This window comes from Erinaceus europaeus, chromosome 3 (assembly GCF_950295315.1).
Source record: "Erinaceus europaeus chromosome 3, mEriEur2.1, whole genome shotgun sequence".
NCBI lineage: Eukaryota > Metazoa > Chordata > Mammalia > Eulipotyphla > Erinaceidae > Erinaceus > Erinaceus europaeus.
Window position 1 is genome coordinate 30,606,895 of NC_080164.1, and position 16,061 is coordinate 30,622,955.

The following is a 16,061-nucleotide window of genomic DNA, read 5'->3' on the forward strand; positions in this document are numbered from 1 at the left end:
CATCAGAAGCAAGTAGTTCTTTCTCACTTCACATCCAGCTTGGGGTGTAGGCTTCCTTCCACCCTTGGGGACACCACCACTCCCGCCTCACAGTCACACTTCAGAAAGCTCCTGATTAACATTTGTTTATTATTTTGCATTTTACTGCTATTTACTAACAAATTCCTAGACAATAGATAATTTTGTAACCTCAGTTTTACAAAAACACTAGTATTTTTGGTTCCTAGCAACCATTTAGTATGCAAATTAGGTATTCTCGGTCTTAATGTACTTCATTTTTATAAAACAAATACATCATTAATCTGATTAAGTTCTTGGATGGGAATGCTGTTGCTGTCATGTGGGCACGCATCCAAAACACTGCACTTCGCCTGCAACTGTTAGTTCTCCCAGGTGACACCTTCTAGAAGAATAGAAGCCGCCACCTCACAGCACAGGCCTTACCTGAACAGGGTGATGTGTCCTCACAGCACAGGCCTTACCTGAAATGATGTAAAGGTGCCCAGTGTCAAGCTAGTGTACGCAGACATAGGCTGTGGGGGGTTAGTCCAGGACATGCAGGTGTCCTCACTGCAGACCATCCCAGAGGAAGGCGAGATGGCCTCTGACCAGCAGGTTCCAGGCTGGCTTACTTTGGACAGGCTTCTCCTCCCTGGATGACTGCCAAATAGACAGAAAGAGGGAGACACTCCATTAGAAGCACTGAAACTTCCCAGAGGGATGAGGCTGGGCTTGAACCTGGGTCATATGTACAGCAAAGCAGGTGTGTTGTCCAGGTGCGCTAGCTTGCTGCCCTATTACTATGGGAAAATGATTTCTACAGAGTGTTGTTCAGTCATAGACCAGAGGCCCACAACTCAGTTCTTGCTTGCTGTCTGTGGTTGAAGGCTGCTCCGATCTCCCTCTGATCTCTGCAGGTAGTGTCCACTATACAGTCACTTGTGGCTTTGACAGTGGCATTTTGACATGAGAAGGGACAGGCCATGTCCCATTCCCGGTTTAAGATTCAGTGGCTTGCATCTTATTTTTTCACCAAAGAAGTAAATAGGCTTTGTGTTTGTGGTTTCAGCCATGGGGTTCTCGAGGAGGACATTCTGTGGTGGGATTCTAGAAGAACCATGTTTTCTGTGACGGGATTCTAGAAGGAACATGTTCTGTGTTGGGATTCTAGCAGGATCGTGTTTTCTGTGATATGGGATTCTAGAAGGAGCATGTTTTCTGTGATAGGATGCTAGAAGGAACTTGTTCTGTGATGGGATTCTAGAAGGACCATGTTTTCTGTGGCTGTGCTCTAGAAGGACCATGCTCTGTGATGGGATTCAAGAAGGACACAATCTGTAGTGGGATTCCAGCAGGAGGGTGCTGGGTGTGTTCTGCAGAGTGTCAGATGTGCACCTCCTTTTGTCCTGCATGTATATGGGAAGGACCTGCTGGCCTGCTGAGTGCTCCAGGTGCAGAGGGGGGACACTGAGGCAGTAATAGCAGAAGCACCGAGGCTTTTGCATCCTACAAGGCCTTCCCCTGGGCAGCCTTCTCACAGCGTCAGAAGCAGCTCAGGGTGGGTGTTGAAAGAAGCATTTGGAAGAGAGCTTCAGGCAGTTAACAGCGTCTCATGGGCAGAGGTCATGAGTCCAGTGCCACCTTCTCTGCCCTCCACACAGCCCAGGGAATCCATCTCTTCTAGTGTTCTGTCTCTTGCTTGATGCTGGATTCTGCTGGAGGGTTAGAGGTTTGTGATGCATTCTGTCCTGATGACTTCCATGTCTTCTTGGGGAGATGAAGATAAAATCTGTGAACTAACTCCTCAGATCCAGATCGTTGGATGTATGAATGACAGTGTTGTAAGCTGTCACATTCATTTAAAACTCTGATTCTGTTATTAGGAGTATCATTCTCAGATGTGTCACATGAACCTGTGATAGGCATCCCTTTCATGCCTAAGTCACCTCGGAAACACTGAGGCACCTCAGCCAAGGTCAGGTGCAGGAGGGGGTCTTGAGGCCCCTCTTTTGGGGTCCTGCACCTGTCTGTCGTCTGCTCTAGAGCAGGCTGACCTTTCCCAGACTCCTGCAACCCACCTGCTAATGACCTGGCACAGCACTTCATCATGGATGCTAAGCTACTGCTCCCGTCTTTACATATGCTCATTTCCCTTTTCCAAAAAATCAAAACAGCATTTCCATATTCTTGACTCCTTTTTCCTCCCATCTCCCATGATCTCTCCCTGTGATTACTGACAAAGGAGCACAGAGACAGGTTTTAAATTTAGTTCCCACGGTAGAATGCAAATTGCCCTGTCTGCAGACTCAAACCCTCCTAGAACACTGTATCCTCTAATTGTTTCCTCACTCAGGGAGGAGGCGGCCTTTTCTGCTCTGTGCTGTCATCTTTCTCTTCCTTTGTGAAGGCCCTGGAGAAGCTGAATGGACAGAGGTGAGTAGCTGCCTACCTGATATCCCCCCTTCCTAAACACTAGGACCAGAAATCAGCAAGTGTATGTCCAGCATGAATACTCCCAGACTCCTCCTAGGTGTGGGTGGTTAGTGGGGTATGAGGGAAAGTGACTCGGTGGGTTGGACTAGTCACCTCATGCCATATAAGAATCACTCTTTTAGTTCTTTAAAACATTTATGGTCTCACACAGTTTTTTAAAGAGAGCTAACCTGCAAGAGTTTGGTTCAGAGTTTCTCACAAAATTGGGGTCAGGATGATGGACAGGCTTATAGTCATCTCTGAGGGTTTGACTCAAAGGATCCTTTAACCACTGTCTCATGTTGCATCTAGTAAGGATGATGATGCAGGTGATGATGGTGGAGATTGTGATGGTGGAGTTGGAGATGATGATGATGCCATGATGGTGGTGGTGACATGGCGGCAGTTGGTGGTGGTCGATGGTGATGTTGATGGTGGTAATGATAGTGATGATGGTGCCGGTGATTCTGATTCTGGTGATGTTATGATGATGGTGGTGGTAGAGATAATAGTGGTAGTGGTTTGTGCTGGTGGTGATAGTTGTGATGATGGTGATACAGATGGTAGTGATTGTATTAGTTGAGTGGTGATAGCGATGTTGATTGGAGATGGTGATGGTGGTGATGACATCATTATGACAGTGGGGTTGTTTGTGGTAATGGTGATCAAGGTGGTGATGGTGGTGTTGGTAATGGAGATGGTGGTAGTGGTGATAGTGTTAGTGGTGATGATGATGGTGGTGATAGTGATGGTCTGGAGAGATAGCTCACTGGACAGAGAAGATGTCAGGTGCCTGGCCTACTATTGAACTCTGGCACCACATGGAAGGGGGAAGCTCTGTATTGTGTGTCTGTCTGTCTATCTCTTTCTGAATGAAAAAGACACCTGGGAGCTGTGCAATCATACATGTGTGAGGCCCCAGTTCTAGGAATAAAAGGAGAAAAAAAAAAGTCCCTTCTAGGTGCAGCCTGTCATCATGTCAGGCCACATCATCTGAAGATTATTTTCCAGCGTACCTTCTGCTATCTGGGGCAGCCCATAGGATGCAGGGTGCTCGAGAGGCCAGTGTGAGATGGGGACACTGGCTGAGGGTGATGGCCCTGGAATGAGATCAGAGCAGACAGGGTGGTGAGTGCCCAGGCCGCGCCCCCCCCCCCCCCTCTACTTTAACCGCCAGTGAGTGCAGGGCGCTGTGGCCACTCCCTCAGCCTGCTCTGTGTCAGAGCTCTGATGGCCTTTATGTTTGCCCAGTCAGCTCTAAACCTTTAGGCTGGGCTTCAGCTTGCTCAGGGGAGAACAGAGAAGTGATTATTCTCAGTCACTGAGTTTTGAAGATCTTAGCGTTAATTATACTAAACATGGCTGTTCATTAACAAATAGAGGCACTCTGGGCAGGGCAATGCATCCTAGCCAGCCTTGGCCTGGCCGTGGGCAGCAGCGCATGGTCAGGGACACTCTCAAGTGGCTGCAGAGCTCAGGACCACCCAGGCCAGGAGAGCCTTGTCTCCGGACACCATCTTGACCAGCCCATTCACTTCTGAGGTCACAGCTTCTCTGGTGTTTCTGGCCAGGGCTGAGAGCCACACAGTTTCTCTGTGGCGCTTGGAGCAGTGCCAGCCATGGGAAATGTCTCCATCAGGCTCACTGGTCTCGCTGGGCACCCTCCTTAGAAACACTTATGAACTGGTGGGCTCTGGGCTCAGCCTCTGTTCTGTTGAGGTCTGATTTAGAAAGGGGTTATTGGGCTCTGCTGCTGGAGCTTGGCAGGAGGTGCCCGCCACGGGCTCGAGGATGCTGCCCTGCCGTGCTTTCTGCTTGCACACCAGCAGAGCTGAGGTGGCTGCTGTGCTCCTTGGTGATTCCCTATGAAACTCTCTCCCTTGTCAACAGGAGTGAGAGAGAAGGGATGCCCCCTTCAGTGGGCTGCAGTCATGGTGCTCTGAACAGAGGCATGTATGGGCTCTTGCTGAGCAACCTGGGAAGAGCTGCCTCTTGGGGAGGCACAGACCGCACTCACATGGTGCTGAACTGGGACCTCTCTACCTCTGTTGCTACTGCTGCTACCACCAACTCCCCTGCGGCAGCTCCAAAACTGAGAAGGCTGTCTTTTCTGGGGTGCCTCTGACTTCACTCCTGATGAAGCACGCCCTTTGCAGTGCACTGCCTCTCCTTCCAGGAGGAGTTATTCTGATGCAGAACTCACAGCTGGATATCCACAGCAAAAAGGTGGCTTTTAAAATAGGAAATGGTCACTGGGGGAACTGAGCCCAGGCCGTAGGACAGTTCATGGCTCACTGCTCGTAGCCTTTTTGCTATGATTTCTTCTTCTTTTTTTAATATTTATTTATTTATTCCCTTTTGTTGCCCTTGTTGTTTCATTGTTGTTGTTATTGATGTCGTTGTTGCTGGATAGGACAGAGAGAAATGAAGAGAGGAGGGGAAGATAGAGAGGGGGAGAGAAAGACACCTGCAGACCTGCTTCACTGCTTGTGAAGCGACTCCCCTGCAGGTGGGGAACTGGGGGCTTGAACCGGGATCCTTACACTGGTCCTTGTGCTTTGCGCCATGTGTGCTTAAACTGCTGCGCTACCGCCTGACTCCCGCTATGATTTATTCTTATGAAATAGTCTATCCTTGAATTGAGATGTGGATTTCAGGTGTGTAGCTAAGTTTGGGACAAAATGTTGCATTTTAGGTGGTAGTTTTATGGGCTGTCTCTAAAATTCTTTCACCTTTGCTACACACTTGAAGTTTTTCTTAGCATTTTGGGGAACAGGTAGCCTGTACTGATTGCATATCATCACCAAATAGCTAAAATAACCAATTCCATTATTTATTATTTATTTTGCCACCAGAGTTTTTACCTTTGCTTCATTCCTGTGTGACTACCACTCCCAGAAGATTAAAACACACACACACACACACACACACACACACACACACACACCTATTCCATTTTTTGCTTTATTTTATTTTTATAATATTTGCTAGGACAGAGATAAATTGAGAGGGCAGCAGAAGGAGAGAGAGAGGGAGAGGGAGGGAGAGAGGGGGGGAGGGAGGGAGGGAGGGAGGGAGAGAGAGAGAGAGAGAGAGAGAGAGAGAGAGACTCCTGCAACACTGCTTCACCGCTTCTTAAGTTTCATGCCTGTAGGTGGGGCCTGGGGTCTTGAACTTGGGTCTTTGTGTATGGTAATGTATGCACTCTGCCAGGTGTGCCACTGCCCAGTTCCTAACAATTTCCTTTTTGGGAAAAAAAAGAGTAGTTTTCTTTTAGTTAAACTAGACATGTAGATTGCATGTGATCTATGTGTTGGTAATGCCACTTATTTAACCAGTTAGAAAAATGTATTTTTTGAAATATTATTGATTATGAGAGAACAGAGAGGAGAGAGAAATGCCATGCACTGCTCAGCTCTGGCATCGTGGTGCCAGGGATTGATTCCGTGGCCCCTGAGGCCTCAGCAAAACTTTTTTTTTGTTTTGTTTTTTTGCCTCCAGGGATTGCTGGGGCTTGGTGCCTGTACTATGAATCCACTGCTCCTGTAGCTATTTTTTTTTATTTTTATTTTTTGATAGGACAGAGAGAAGTTGAGAGAGGAGGGGAGATAGAGAGGAGGAGGAGAAAAAGATAGAAACCTGTAGACCTGCTTCACCGCCTGTGAAGTGACCCCCCCCTGCAGGTGGGGAGCCCGGGGCTCGAACTGGGAATCCTTGTGCTGGTCCTTGTGCTTCATACTATGTGTGCTTAACCTGGTGCGCTACTGCTCGGTCCCCAAAACTGATTTTTAAAAATTTATTGCCATCAGGGTTATTGCTGGGGCTTGATGCCTGTATGATGACTCTATGTTTTTCCCTCCTGTCCTCCCTTCCTCCCTCCCTTCTCTCCCTCTCTTTGTTTCTTTTAATAGAGGGTGAGGCTGAGACAGAGAGGGAGGGAGAAAGGAGAGACAGAGAGGAGAAGCACCTGTAGCACTTACTGCTCCCGCCCGTGTGTGGAGTCTGGGCTTGAACCTGGGTCTTTGCACATAGTGATTTGTGTGCTGTAGCAGGGGAGCCACCTACCCACCCCTTACCTGAAACCCCTCATTGTGCCATCTGTGTTTTGTTGGGTGGTGGGAAGTGCGCATGTGGGCAGTAGTATCTGAGGTGGACACTGACACCTACGCATCTTTAGCTCAGATCCTCTCCATGTGACGAGGGGGAACTGAGGGTGAGGGTGGGGGTGCTTTAGGAATGTGTCTTGTAAGAACTCACATTCTTTTTAGCTGTCACCAGTCTGAGTGTTTTTCAGTGTCCCCAGAGGATGCAGGATGGAAAAGCAGATCTGGGAACTGCTGGGCCTAGTGCCTGAGGGAAGGCATTCTGAGCCAGTGGTGGCAGCTGCCTGTTGACCGGGCTGCCTCTGCAGTCCCCGGCGAGGGCTGGGTCCCAGGGCACCCTGGGATTGTATGCATGCTCTTTAACTCACTGAAAATAGAGACTTCACTGTGATTTGTTTTGTTTTACCAGAGCACTGCTCAGCTTTGGCTTATGGTGGTGTGGGGGACTGAACCTTGGACCTGGAAACCTCAGGCATGGGAATCTGCAGAATTCCACTTAACCCCAGAGACTTCACTGTTGTCACTGCCTGAAAACTTTCCTGGGATCAGATCTGACTTGCAGAGTTTTCCTTTTTTCCTCTGTCCCTCCTCTCCCTTACCACCCCCCCTTTTTTTTCCCTCTCTCTCTCTCTCTCTCTCTCTCTTTCTTTCTTTCTTTCTTTCTTTCTTTCTCTTTCTTACTTTCTTGATTTATTTAAGAGAGAGAATGAGAGAAGGGAGAGTGAGAGCTCAGAGCACTGCTCTGCTCTGGAGATGTGGTGCCAGGGATAGACAGAACCTGTGTCCTCTGGGACTTCGAGTATGCTAGTTTGATCTTCAGGGTTTAATCTGACGGAGGTCCTGAAGTTTGCTTTACTTTCCCCAACACTGGAGATGAGTTCACAGCCGTCATACCTGCATCTCCCAAAGTTAGGGCCTGGAACAATCTCTGTGGCAGCATTGTCCCCAGCCTCACCTGTTCCTCAGATCTGCTTCCAGGTTGTCAGGGACAAGTATGACTTGTGTTAGGCACTAACTACCCATGGGGGCTCCCACTGCAGGTGTGTGAGCCCCTGGCTGTGCAGTGTGGCCCTCATTCCCAAGGATGACTGCACACGAGGCCGTGGCCTTGATGACTGCCTGGTCCCTCCTGTGCAGCCAGGCTGGGTGGGCAGCCGACACTTGCTGCTGATCTCAGGATGGGCACTCAGGTGCTGCCAGCTCCCTGTGGGCACCACAACCCCCCCCCCCCCCATGGCCTGAGTCAGGGTTCAGTCACCATCACTCAGAGGGGATGTGGGCAAACACAAGCTGCTCTTCTGCCAGTGTACTTACAGCAGGAGGCAGGAGGGCACGTGCCCTGTCTTTAGGCGGGGTCAGCAGGTTTGGGCTCAGAGAGCCCCTTCTTGCTGTCCTCCCCCCCCCCCCCCGCGCACCCTTGGCTCCCATCACTCTGAATGATACAACCTCCTTTTTCACCATCAAAGCCCCTAGCAACTGTTTGTGAACAGAAGAGATACAGGTGCCAGCTTGGCAGGGGCAGCAGTGAGAGTCTGGCCTGGCCTGAGCCAACTGGTGGACTTGCCCACCCCAGCCTCTGGGAAATGATGGCAAAGTCATCTGAAAGATGAGGAGACCTAAACATTTAAAGTTCTTGGAATAATGCTTGGCATTTGGAAACAGATCAGCAGCCACAACCTGTTCCTTTTGCTTCAAAATTCACTTCCTACTCCCACTTGTAGGGGATTGAACTCCAGCCTCCAGGCCTCAGGCCTGAAGTTCTGGGGAGCTCATGCTGTGCTGTCTTCCCACCCAGCTTTCCTAAGGTTGATGCCCGAGTCCTGTGTGGTGGGGAGGCTCTGCCTCCTGGTCTTCACTGGAAGGTTACAATTCGCAGGGGTTCAGGCTTTGAAAACAGAAAGTGAACATGAGCGCTCAGTCAATTTGGTTAGTATTGATCAGCCACAAGTGATCAGTAGCTGTGCTGGAATTTGTGAAACGTCAGTATCAGGGCTCTTGGCTTTCTGGGCAACTTGAGTAGGGAGCCTGCTGTGTGGTGGGCATCTGTCTTGTGACCTAAACTGTCTCAAATATTTATTTTAATATAAATAAAGATATTTATTTCAATTTGAAGGCACAGAGATTGAGAGGGGAAGAGGAGATAGGGAGGGAGGGAGAGAGTGAGAGAAAGGGAGAAACTTGTAGTACTGCTTCCTGGATTGTGAAGCTTCTTCCCCCCCTGCAGGTGGGAAACCTTTGTCACAGGACAAAGTCAGTGAGAGCTGACTGCCCCCCCCCCCATGCCTGTCACTGTGGTGAGTGTGCACTGTTAGACACTGTGAACACTGGCTTGAGTGGCCAGTTGCATGTTTGAACCTGGCTCTGTGTGAACCTGCTCATCACTCTCTCTGCCAGGGAAGGAGGACACATGGAAGCAGGGCTTGGGTGCCCCCCAAACAGGAGACATCCTGACCTGTGGGGGATCCTTGTTTAGGAAGAGAAAGGACAGAGTCTGCCACATAGCTTCTCCACAGGTGCTGGGTATAACGCAAGGCAGGGCCTCAGAGGGTCCTGGCCTTCCAAGGGGTCATTCACACACACAGCTAAAGCCCCTCCAAGGGCACAGTGACTATAGTGGGGACTTTCCTGTCTCCAGGAGCTGTCTCTCAGGTGCTGTGAATGAAAAGCCCAGCTGAATACGGCTAAACCCTCCTCTTCTGAGACATTTTTGCTGCTGCTTCCATAAGGATATGCACACTGATGTGAGTAATTGGAGAACTGAGAGAGGGTGTGGTGGGTCTGTGTCCAGCAAATAGAGTTTAGAACCCCAGAGACTGGCGCTGGCTGAGCCCCAGGCAGGGTGTGGTGACACAGGGCATTGGGCCGTGGGGCAGGGGATGTGGAGCACAGGGTCTCGGGAGTCGGGCTGTAGCACAGCGGGTTAAGCGCAGGTGGCGCAAAGCACAAGGACCAGCATAAGCATCCCGGTTCGAACCCCGGCTCCCCACCTGCAGGGGAGTTGCTTCACAGGCGGTGAAGCAGGTCTGCAGGTGTCTATCTTTCTCTCCTCCTCTCTGTCTTCCCCTCCTCTCTCCATTTCTCTCTGTCCTATCCAACAACGACAACAACAATAATAACTACAATAATAAAACAAGGGCAACAAAAGGGAATAAATAAATAAAATAAATATTAAAAAAAAAAAAGGAACACAGGGTCTCACTGTGAGTCTCAGCCTCGGAAACAGCGCGTAGAAAGATGGTTTCAGATGATCCTCCTTCTAACTCTGGTTGGGCTTCTATTAGGTGACAGCCAGCTTCTGGATGACCAAGAAGATGATGACATTACCGGGTTGGAGTCTTTATATACACACAATTATTTAAAATATATACATTTATTTTAATTTGATGGCGCAGAGAGATTGAGAGGGGAAGGGGAAATAGGGAGGGAGGAAGGGGGAGAGAGACAGAGACAGAGAGAGAGAGACTTTCAGCATTGCTTCCTGGCTTATAAAGCTTCTCCCCCCCACACAGTTGGAGAATCAGGGGCTTGAACCTGAGTCTTTGCTCATAGTAACTATGTTCTCAACCAAGTGTGCCACTGCCTGTCCGTGCCTACACAGTCTCACTGTTCTTGGGTTGCTTCTTTTCATTCAGCAACACACACACACACACACACACACACACACACACACACACACACACACACACACACACACCTCCCATCACGTGGAGTGGGGCTGGAACCTGGGCTGCAGCAATGTCCAGTCAGCTGCATGCCCTGCCCAGGAGTCCTCTCTACAGCAGTGACCAGCTTCTTTAGCAGTTTGCTTCCCACCTGGGTGCTAATCTCCAGGGCACCCCCTGGAGATAGATGGGGTGAGGGGCTATCTTTTGTCCTATTGGAACAGGGCCAAGGGTCAAAGGCCATGCTGTGGTGACAACATGAAGGCCTGGCCAGGGGTGCCCAGACCCCCAGATTGGGTTTCAGTGTCCCCAGTGGGGTGCAGAAGTGCCTTGAGCGATAAACAAATTGGAAATTCACCAACATTGTGAGCTTTGTTTACAGCAGCCTGTGGGAACCTGGCCACGCCCCCAGGCCTTCCCGGGGCCTGGGAGTCCCTGTAAGTGTGAATACGGCCTGGCAGCCCCTCCACTGTAGAGCTGTAGGCATCATGTAAATGCACAAAAACCAGTTTTAAAGAGCAGCTTTGGAAATTCAGTGTTACTGTATATTCAGAACAGCCACAGAAACACTTTAACCGATTTTAAACATTTACAATTAAAGTGGTTTTCTGTAACTGCAAAGGCCTGCTCACAACAGGCCCGCTGTGGGTAGTGTGCTTGCCCCCTGCCAACTGGGCTCCTCTTTCCTTTAAATGGGACATTTCCCTAGTGCTGGCATGTTTATTTCAGTGTGCGTCCCGTGTAAGAGAGAAAGGCATATAAATGGTGAGGACATCGATACTAAGAAGTTCACCTTTTGTAGATTGCTTCCAGTGGAAGCCAGAGCAGCTGCTTGCATCCTGCTGGTTCAGGGCACCGTCTGTCCCTAAAAGGGAGTGGCTGGGGCCTGAGTGGACCCCAGGTGGGACATTTGTGTGGCCACTAGGGGGCCCTGTGCTCAGGTGGGGGCACTTGCTTGCTCTCCCACTGCAGCATGGTGTTGGAGCTGGGTCTGCACAGACAACTGACTGCACAAATGACTTGAGATAAAGTGACAATAATGGAGGGGCTGGCTCTGGGCTGGGGCTCTGCTGAGCATGTTGTCGATAAGCCGGAGAGGGCTCGATGCTAATGCCGGCCTGATGACCGCTCTCCTCGCCCGCCCGGAGAACTATTAAGCTGGGGAGGCTGCGCTGGCCTGATAGAGCTGGGACAGTGGCCCCCCCCCTCAGCCATGGCCAGCCAGCCCCTAATGTGAGGCGGCCAGGGCTGGGGGGACCGGCTTGGGTTTCAATTTGTATCCTCAAAGCTTCTCACTTCTTCACCTATAGATAGAGGGAAAGGCCAGCTGTGACTACTTCCATTAGGCTGTTAATCTGGAGTCCCAGCACATCATTTCCATAAGGATGTAAATAACTTGTTTCCAGGGCAAAGAGTAAGTGACAGTGCTCCAGTTTTGTGCCTGTGCTGAGGCAGAAGGTGCGTGTGAACAGGGGAGAGGTAGGGCAAAGGAGCAGAGCAGGGCTGTGGCGTGTGGGCTGTGGAGGTGTACGCTGGCTCTGTGCTGCCTGTTCAGGGCGGCTCTTCCAGCACAGAGAGAGCTCTGGGTGACGGCGTGTTGAGGTGCTCACAGCAGGACCACGGTCCCCAGAGAAGGCACAGCCAGCAGCCATTGTCGGGTCAGTGACAGACAGAGCTGTGCCAGCAGTGGGTGCCCTGCCAGCATGGAGTTTGGGAGAAGTGGGTCCCTGTTCCCTGCCTTGACCCTTCTCTTCTTCAGGGACACACTGTCCGCCAGAGAGCAGCACTCGCTGAAGACTATTCCCTTTATTCAGTTACTACTTTGCGTCACTGCAGTCACCACTACACCACTACACTACTACATTGCTACTGGCAGACCCTGTTTGCTTGTTTATGTATCTGTTTTTGGACAGAGGGTGATGGAGTGAGAGATACAGAGACCCAGAAGGAGAGACACCAGCACTGCTTTACCACTTGTGAAGCTTCCCCGTGCAGGTGCTCCCATGTGGCGGCCTGCAGCTAAACCTGGGCACTTGCACTAGGCAAAGTGTGCACTCTGCTGGGTGAGCTGTCTCTTGGCCCCCTATTTGTCTCGAATCGCCTCACTGAGGAAATGTTGATTACAGGATTGCTGTCACATGGGCATAGTTCTCTGTCTCTTCAGGAGGACTGCCAGCACACCTCACCCTCCACCAAACCATCTCTCTCTTCCCATCAGAACACCCTGTCCCCAGCACTTCCTGAGCTGCCTGCTCCTGCCTCAGCCCTGGATCTGCTGCGACAGATCACAGTCCACTGAGGTTTCACCCTGGACTATCCTTTGCTTCTGCTTCCTAGGCCTCAACCTTGTGTGGGATCACCTGGTGTCTGCCCTTCTCCTTATGGCTTATTTCACTCAACATGCCTTTCCCCCCAAGCTCCCAATCCATTTCTAACAAACTTGGGTACTTTTTACTTGGGAGGTTGACTTTGCAAATTTATTCCAAAATGCTTACTTCTGGTTCTGCTGAACCCATGCTTTTTGTGATGTGTGAAACCTTTCCCGAGCACTCTTGTTCCAGGCTCTGCTCAGACTCCTTGGAGCTTGCATCTTGTCCTTGATGAGGTGTCCAAATTGGTGTAAGCTGTCAATTCAGGTGGCAGTTCCCCAAGGGGCCCTCTTCCTTCAGATTCTGCTCTGCCCAGGCTCTGCCCATCCTGTGACTGTGACGCTGCTCGTGCCCTGTGTCTACTCTGTTCACCGGGCCTGAATGTGCAGAGCGCCCGTGCATTATTGTTGAGAGCCGCGGCCTCCCTGTACCTGCTCATCAGCCTGACTGGCGTCTCTGTGGAAGGAAAACCTGATAAGTTTCTCAAGTGTGAATTTCTTCCTGAGGGCTTGATGTCAGTGCCAGCTCTCTATATTGAGCACTGACTTGTTATCAGCTCCTTAAAAACTCCAAGAAGAAGGGTGCTTATTATTCTAGGAGAGGAGACGGACTGAGAAGGCTCAGTAACTGGCCCTCAGTTGTCCAGCTTGTAAGTGGATGAAGTGGGGCTGGATGCTGAGCGGCTCCTCTGAGTCACTGTGAGCTCTGCAGCCTCTGCTCCTGTGCTGACCAGGCCCTAGTGGGACAGAGACGATGAGCCTTGTCTCTCACCTTATGTGGTGCCAGCCATGGGGGCAGGAATGCCTGCTGAGTGCATGCATGAGTGTGAAGGAGAAAGTACCATATCCTGCGCTGTGCTGACCTTCCCCAGCTGACCTCTGAGCTGCCAGCTGCTGTCAGCCTGGGATAGTAGAGGGGCAGGTGGTCAGCATGCCCAGTGAGGACAGAGGGCCTGGGGCTGGGGCGGTCAGTGCCTGACTTGCTTCTAAGGACTGTGGGCTCACTCAGGTGCAGCTCTGGGGGAGGCTCCTCTGCTATCCTTTGTGCCCTGAAAGGCTCATTGCCTTTCCAGACATGAGCACTTTTCTTCCCAAACTGAGTGTAAACAGGGTGAACAGGGCAGCAGGGGCTGGTGGCCATCATGTCCAGCATGGTCTCCTCTCTCTTTGCACCAGTGCAGCAGACAGTAACATCAGTCTATAAATACTAGAGTAATGGGAGTCGGGCGGTAGCGCAGCGGGTTACGTGCACATGGCGCAAAGCACAAGCACCAGTGTAAGGATCCCAGTTCAAGCCCCTGGCTCATCACCTGCAGGGGCATCACTTCACAGGTGGTAGAGCAGGTCTGCAGGTGTCTGTCTTTCTCTCCCCCTCTCTGTCTTCCCCTCCTCTCTCCATTTTCTCTCTGTCCTATTTAACAACGATGACATCGGTAACAACAACAGTAATAACTACAACAACAATAAAAAACAAGGGCAACAAAAGGGAAAATAAATAAATTTAAAAAAAAAAGAAATCAGCTTCATTACTAGAGAGCTTCATGTTCTCACTATCTAAAACAATTGAATCTCTGTTAGATGTGGGTGGCCAGCCTCCAGGAATGTGCATGGATATGTAGACAGCTGTGTGTTACTTTAAATATTTTGTATCTCATTGGGTAATCTGCATTTTTTCATTTATGAAAAGGTCTTGGAGATTTCTCTCATGGCAATACATATTATATGAACAACATTATTATCTTTAATGACTTCTTAGCATGCTGTTTTGAGGGTTTATTCTTTAATTGGTATATTAGTAGACCTAAATTCCTTTCTTCTATTTTTGATCTTCTAAAACATTCCACAGTGAGGATTCCAGGAGATGACTCACCTAGTAGGATGCTCCCTGTTTACTGTGCATGAGGACCTGGGTTTGAATTCCTAGCCACCACGTGGGCACACCTGCACCAGGGATGCTTCTTGATCAGTGGAGCAGTGTTGTGTCTCCTGTTTCTTCCCTTTGCTCTTTCTATCTAAAAAAAAAAAAAGTGTCTGACAGAAGCAGTGGAAACATGAAGGCTTAGTGCTCCAATGTTAGCCCTGGGAAGCAAGACAAAAATAAACAAATCAAAACCACCATGACCATCACCACCAACACCACCTTCACCATGCAGACACACACAACACACACTCAACACATACACACATTGTGGAGGAATTAATTTAAGAGTCTTTGAATTGATTATTTAGGGAGTGTCTGTGTGCAAAAGCAGCATGAAATGAGGGAATAGGACCATGATTTATATATCAGGCATTTTAGAAAAGTGCTTCTAAATTCTCTTACCTGGTGTTTTTTTTTTTTTTTTTTTAATTTTCCCTTTTGTTGCCCTTGTTGTTATTGATGTTGTCGTTGTTGGATAGGACAGAGAGGAATGGAGAGAGGAGGGGAAGACAGAGAGGGGGGAGAGAAAGACACCTGCCTGTGAAGCAACTCCCCTGTAGGTGGGGAGCCAGGGGCTCGAACCGGGATCCTTAGGCTAGTCCTTACACTTTGCGCCACCTGCGCTTAACCCACTGCACTACCGCCCGACTCCCTGCCTGGTGGTTTTCTCCTGTTCCTTTGCACCTGCTGCCAGTTGCTTGGTTGCTGTCGATTTTCCTGCAGCCTGACTTCTGATTACAGATCATGCTGTCCTTTTCCAGGAGTCTCTGTCTTCTGCGTTCCCTGCAAATTGAAGGTTAGAGACTTGGGCTCATTCCCTTTCATCTCTCCCTTCCTGTCCAGGTTACCATCTTTGGAGTGTTCTTTGCTGGGAAGCATGAAATATCTTACTGTAATAGTCACAGTCACTCTGAGCAATGCTTCCAGTCACTTTGTGGATGTCTTTCTTAGGATGTAAGTTATTCCAGTTCCTGGAGTTGCATAGTAACTGACATCAAAGCATGGTGGTTTAGAATGATATCATCCAGATGGTGAAGCAGGCAGCCCCAGACCCCCTGGGACACTGACTTAGCTCAACAGAACACCTGAAAAGTCCCTAGTGGATCCCAGAACCCACTGAGGAAGTTTGTGGTATCCTAAGCAAACTCAAAGCCAAGAACAGCCTTGAAAAGGGGCAAAAAGGATATTTCAGCTCATCTATGCCAGTTCCCTGCCCACCCCCACCCCTGCCGCTATGGCTTTTCATTGACAGAGAAGGGAAGAATGTCCTTCTAATGTGCTTGCTTCTTGAAAATGTTCCTATTTATTTATTTGGGGGGGGGGCAGAGAGAGCAGAGCACCAGGTGGTACTGGGGATGGAACCTGTGGCCTTTGGGACTGCAAGTGTGCAGTGTGTACTCCCACTGGCTGAGTGCTCGTGGGCTCAGGCTAGCTCTTTGGAACTTGTCTCCACGTCTGGTTGTTTGCCTGGCTCTGAGTGGTTACTGGATTGGTGTGGATGGCCTGGAAGCACAGAGATCTCTCAGTAGCTCTTG

At 49.8% G+C, this 16,061-nt stretch overlaps 1 protein-coding gene across 3 annotated transcripts in view; it reads left to right on the plus strand.

Moving 5' to 3' along the window:
* Positions 1-16,061, plus strand: part of CAMKMT (calmodulin-lysine N-methyltransferase) — a 192,316-nt gene that overhangs the window by 59,506 nt on the left and 116,749 nt on the right. Inside the window, exon 4 of one of the 3 annotated variants that reach the window (XM_060186972.1) lies at positions 2,354-2,433. The exons of the other annotated variants lie outside the window; for them this stretch is intronic. Within the exon in view, the coding sequence (XP_060042955.1) occupies positions 2,354-2,433 (80 nt within the window). The remainder of the gene's footprint in view (positions 1-2,353; positions 2,434-16,061) is intronic. 3 annotated transcript variants of the gene reach the window in all.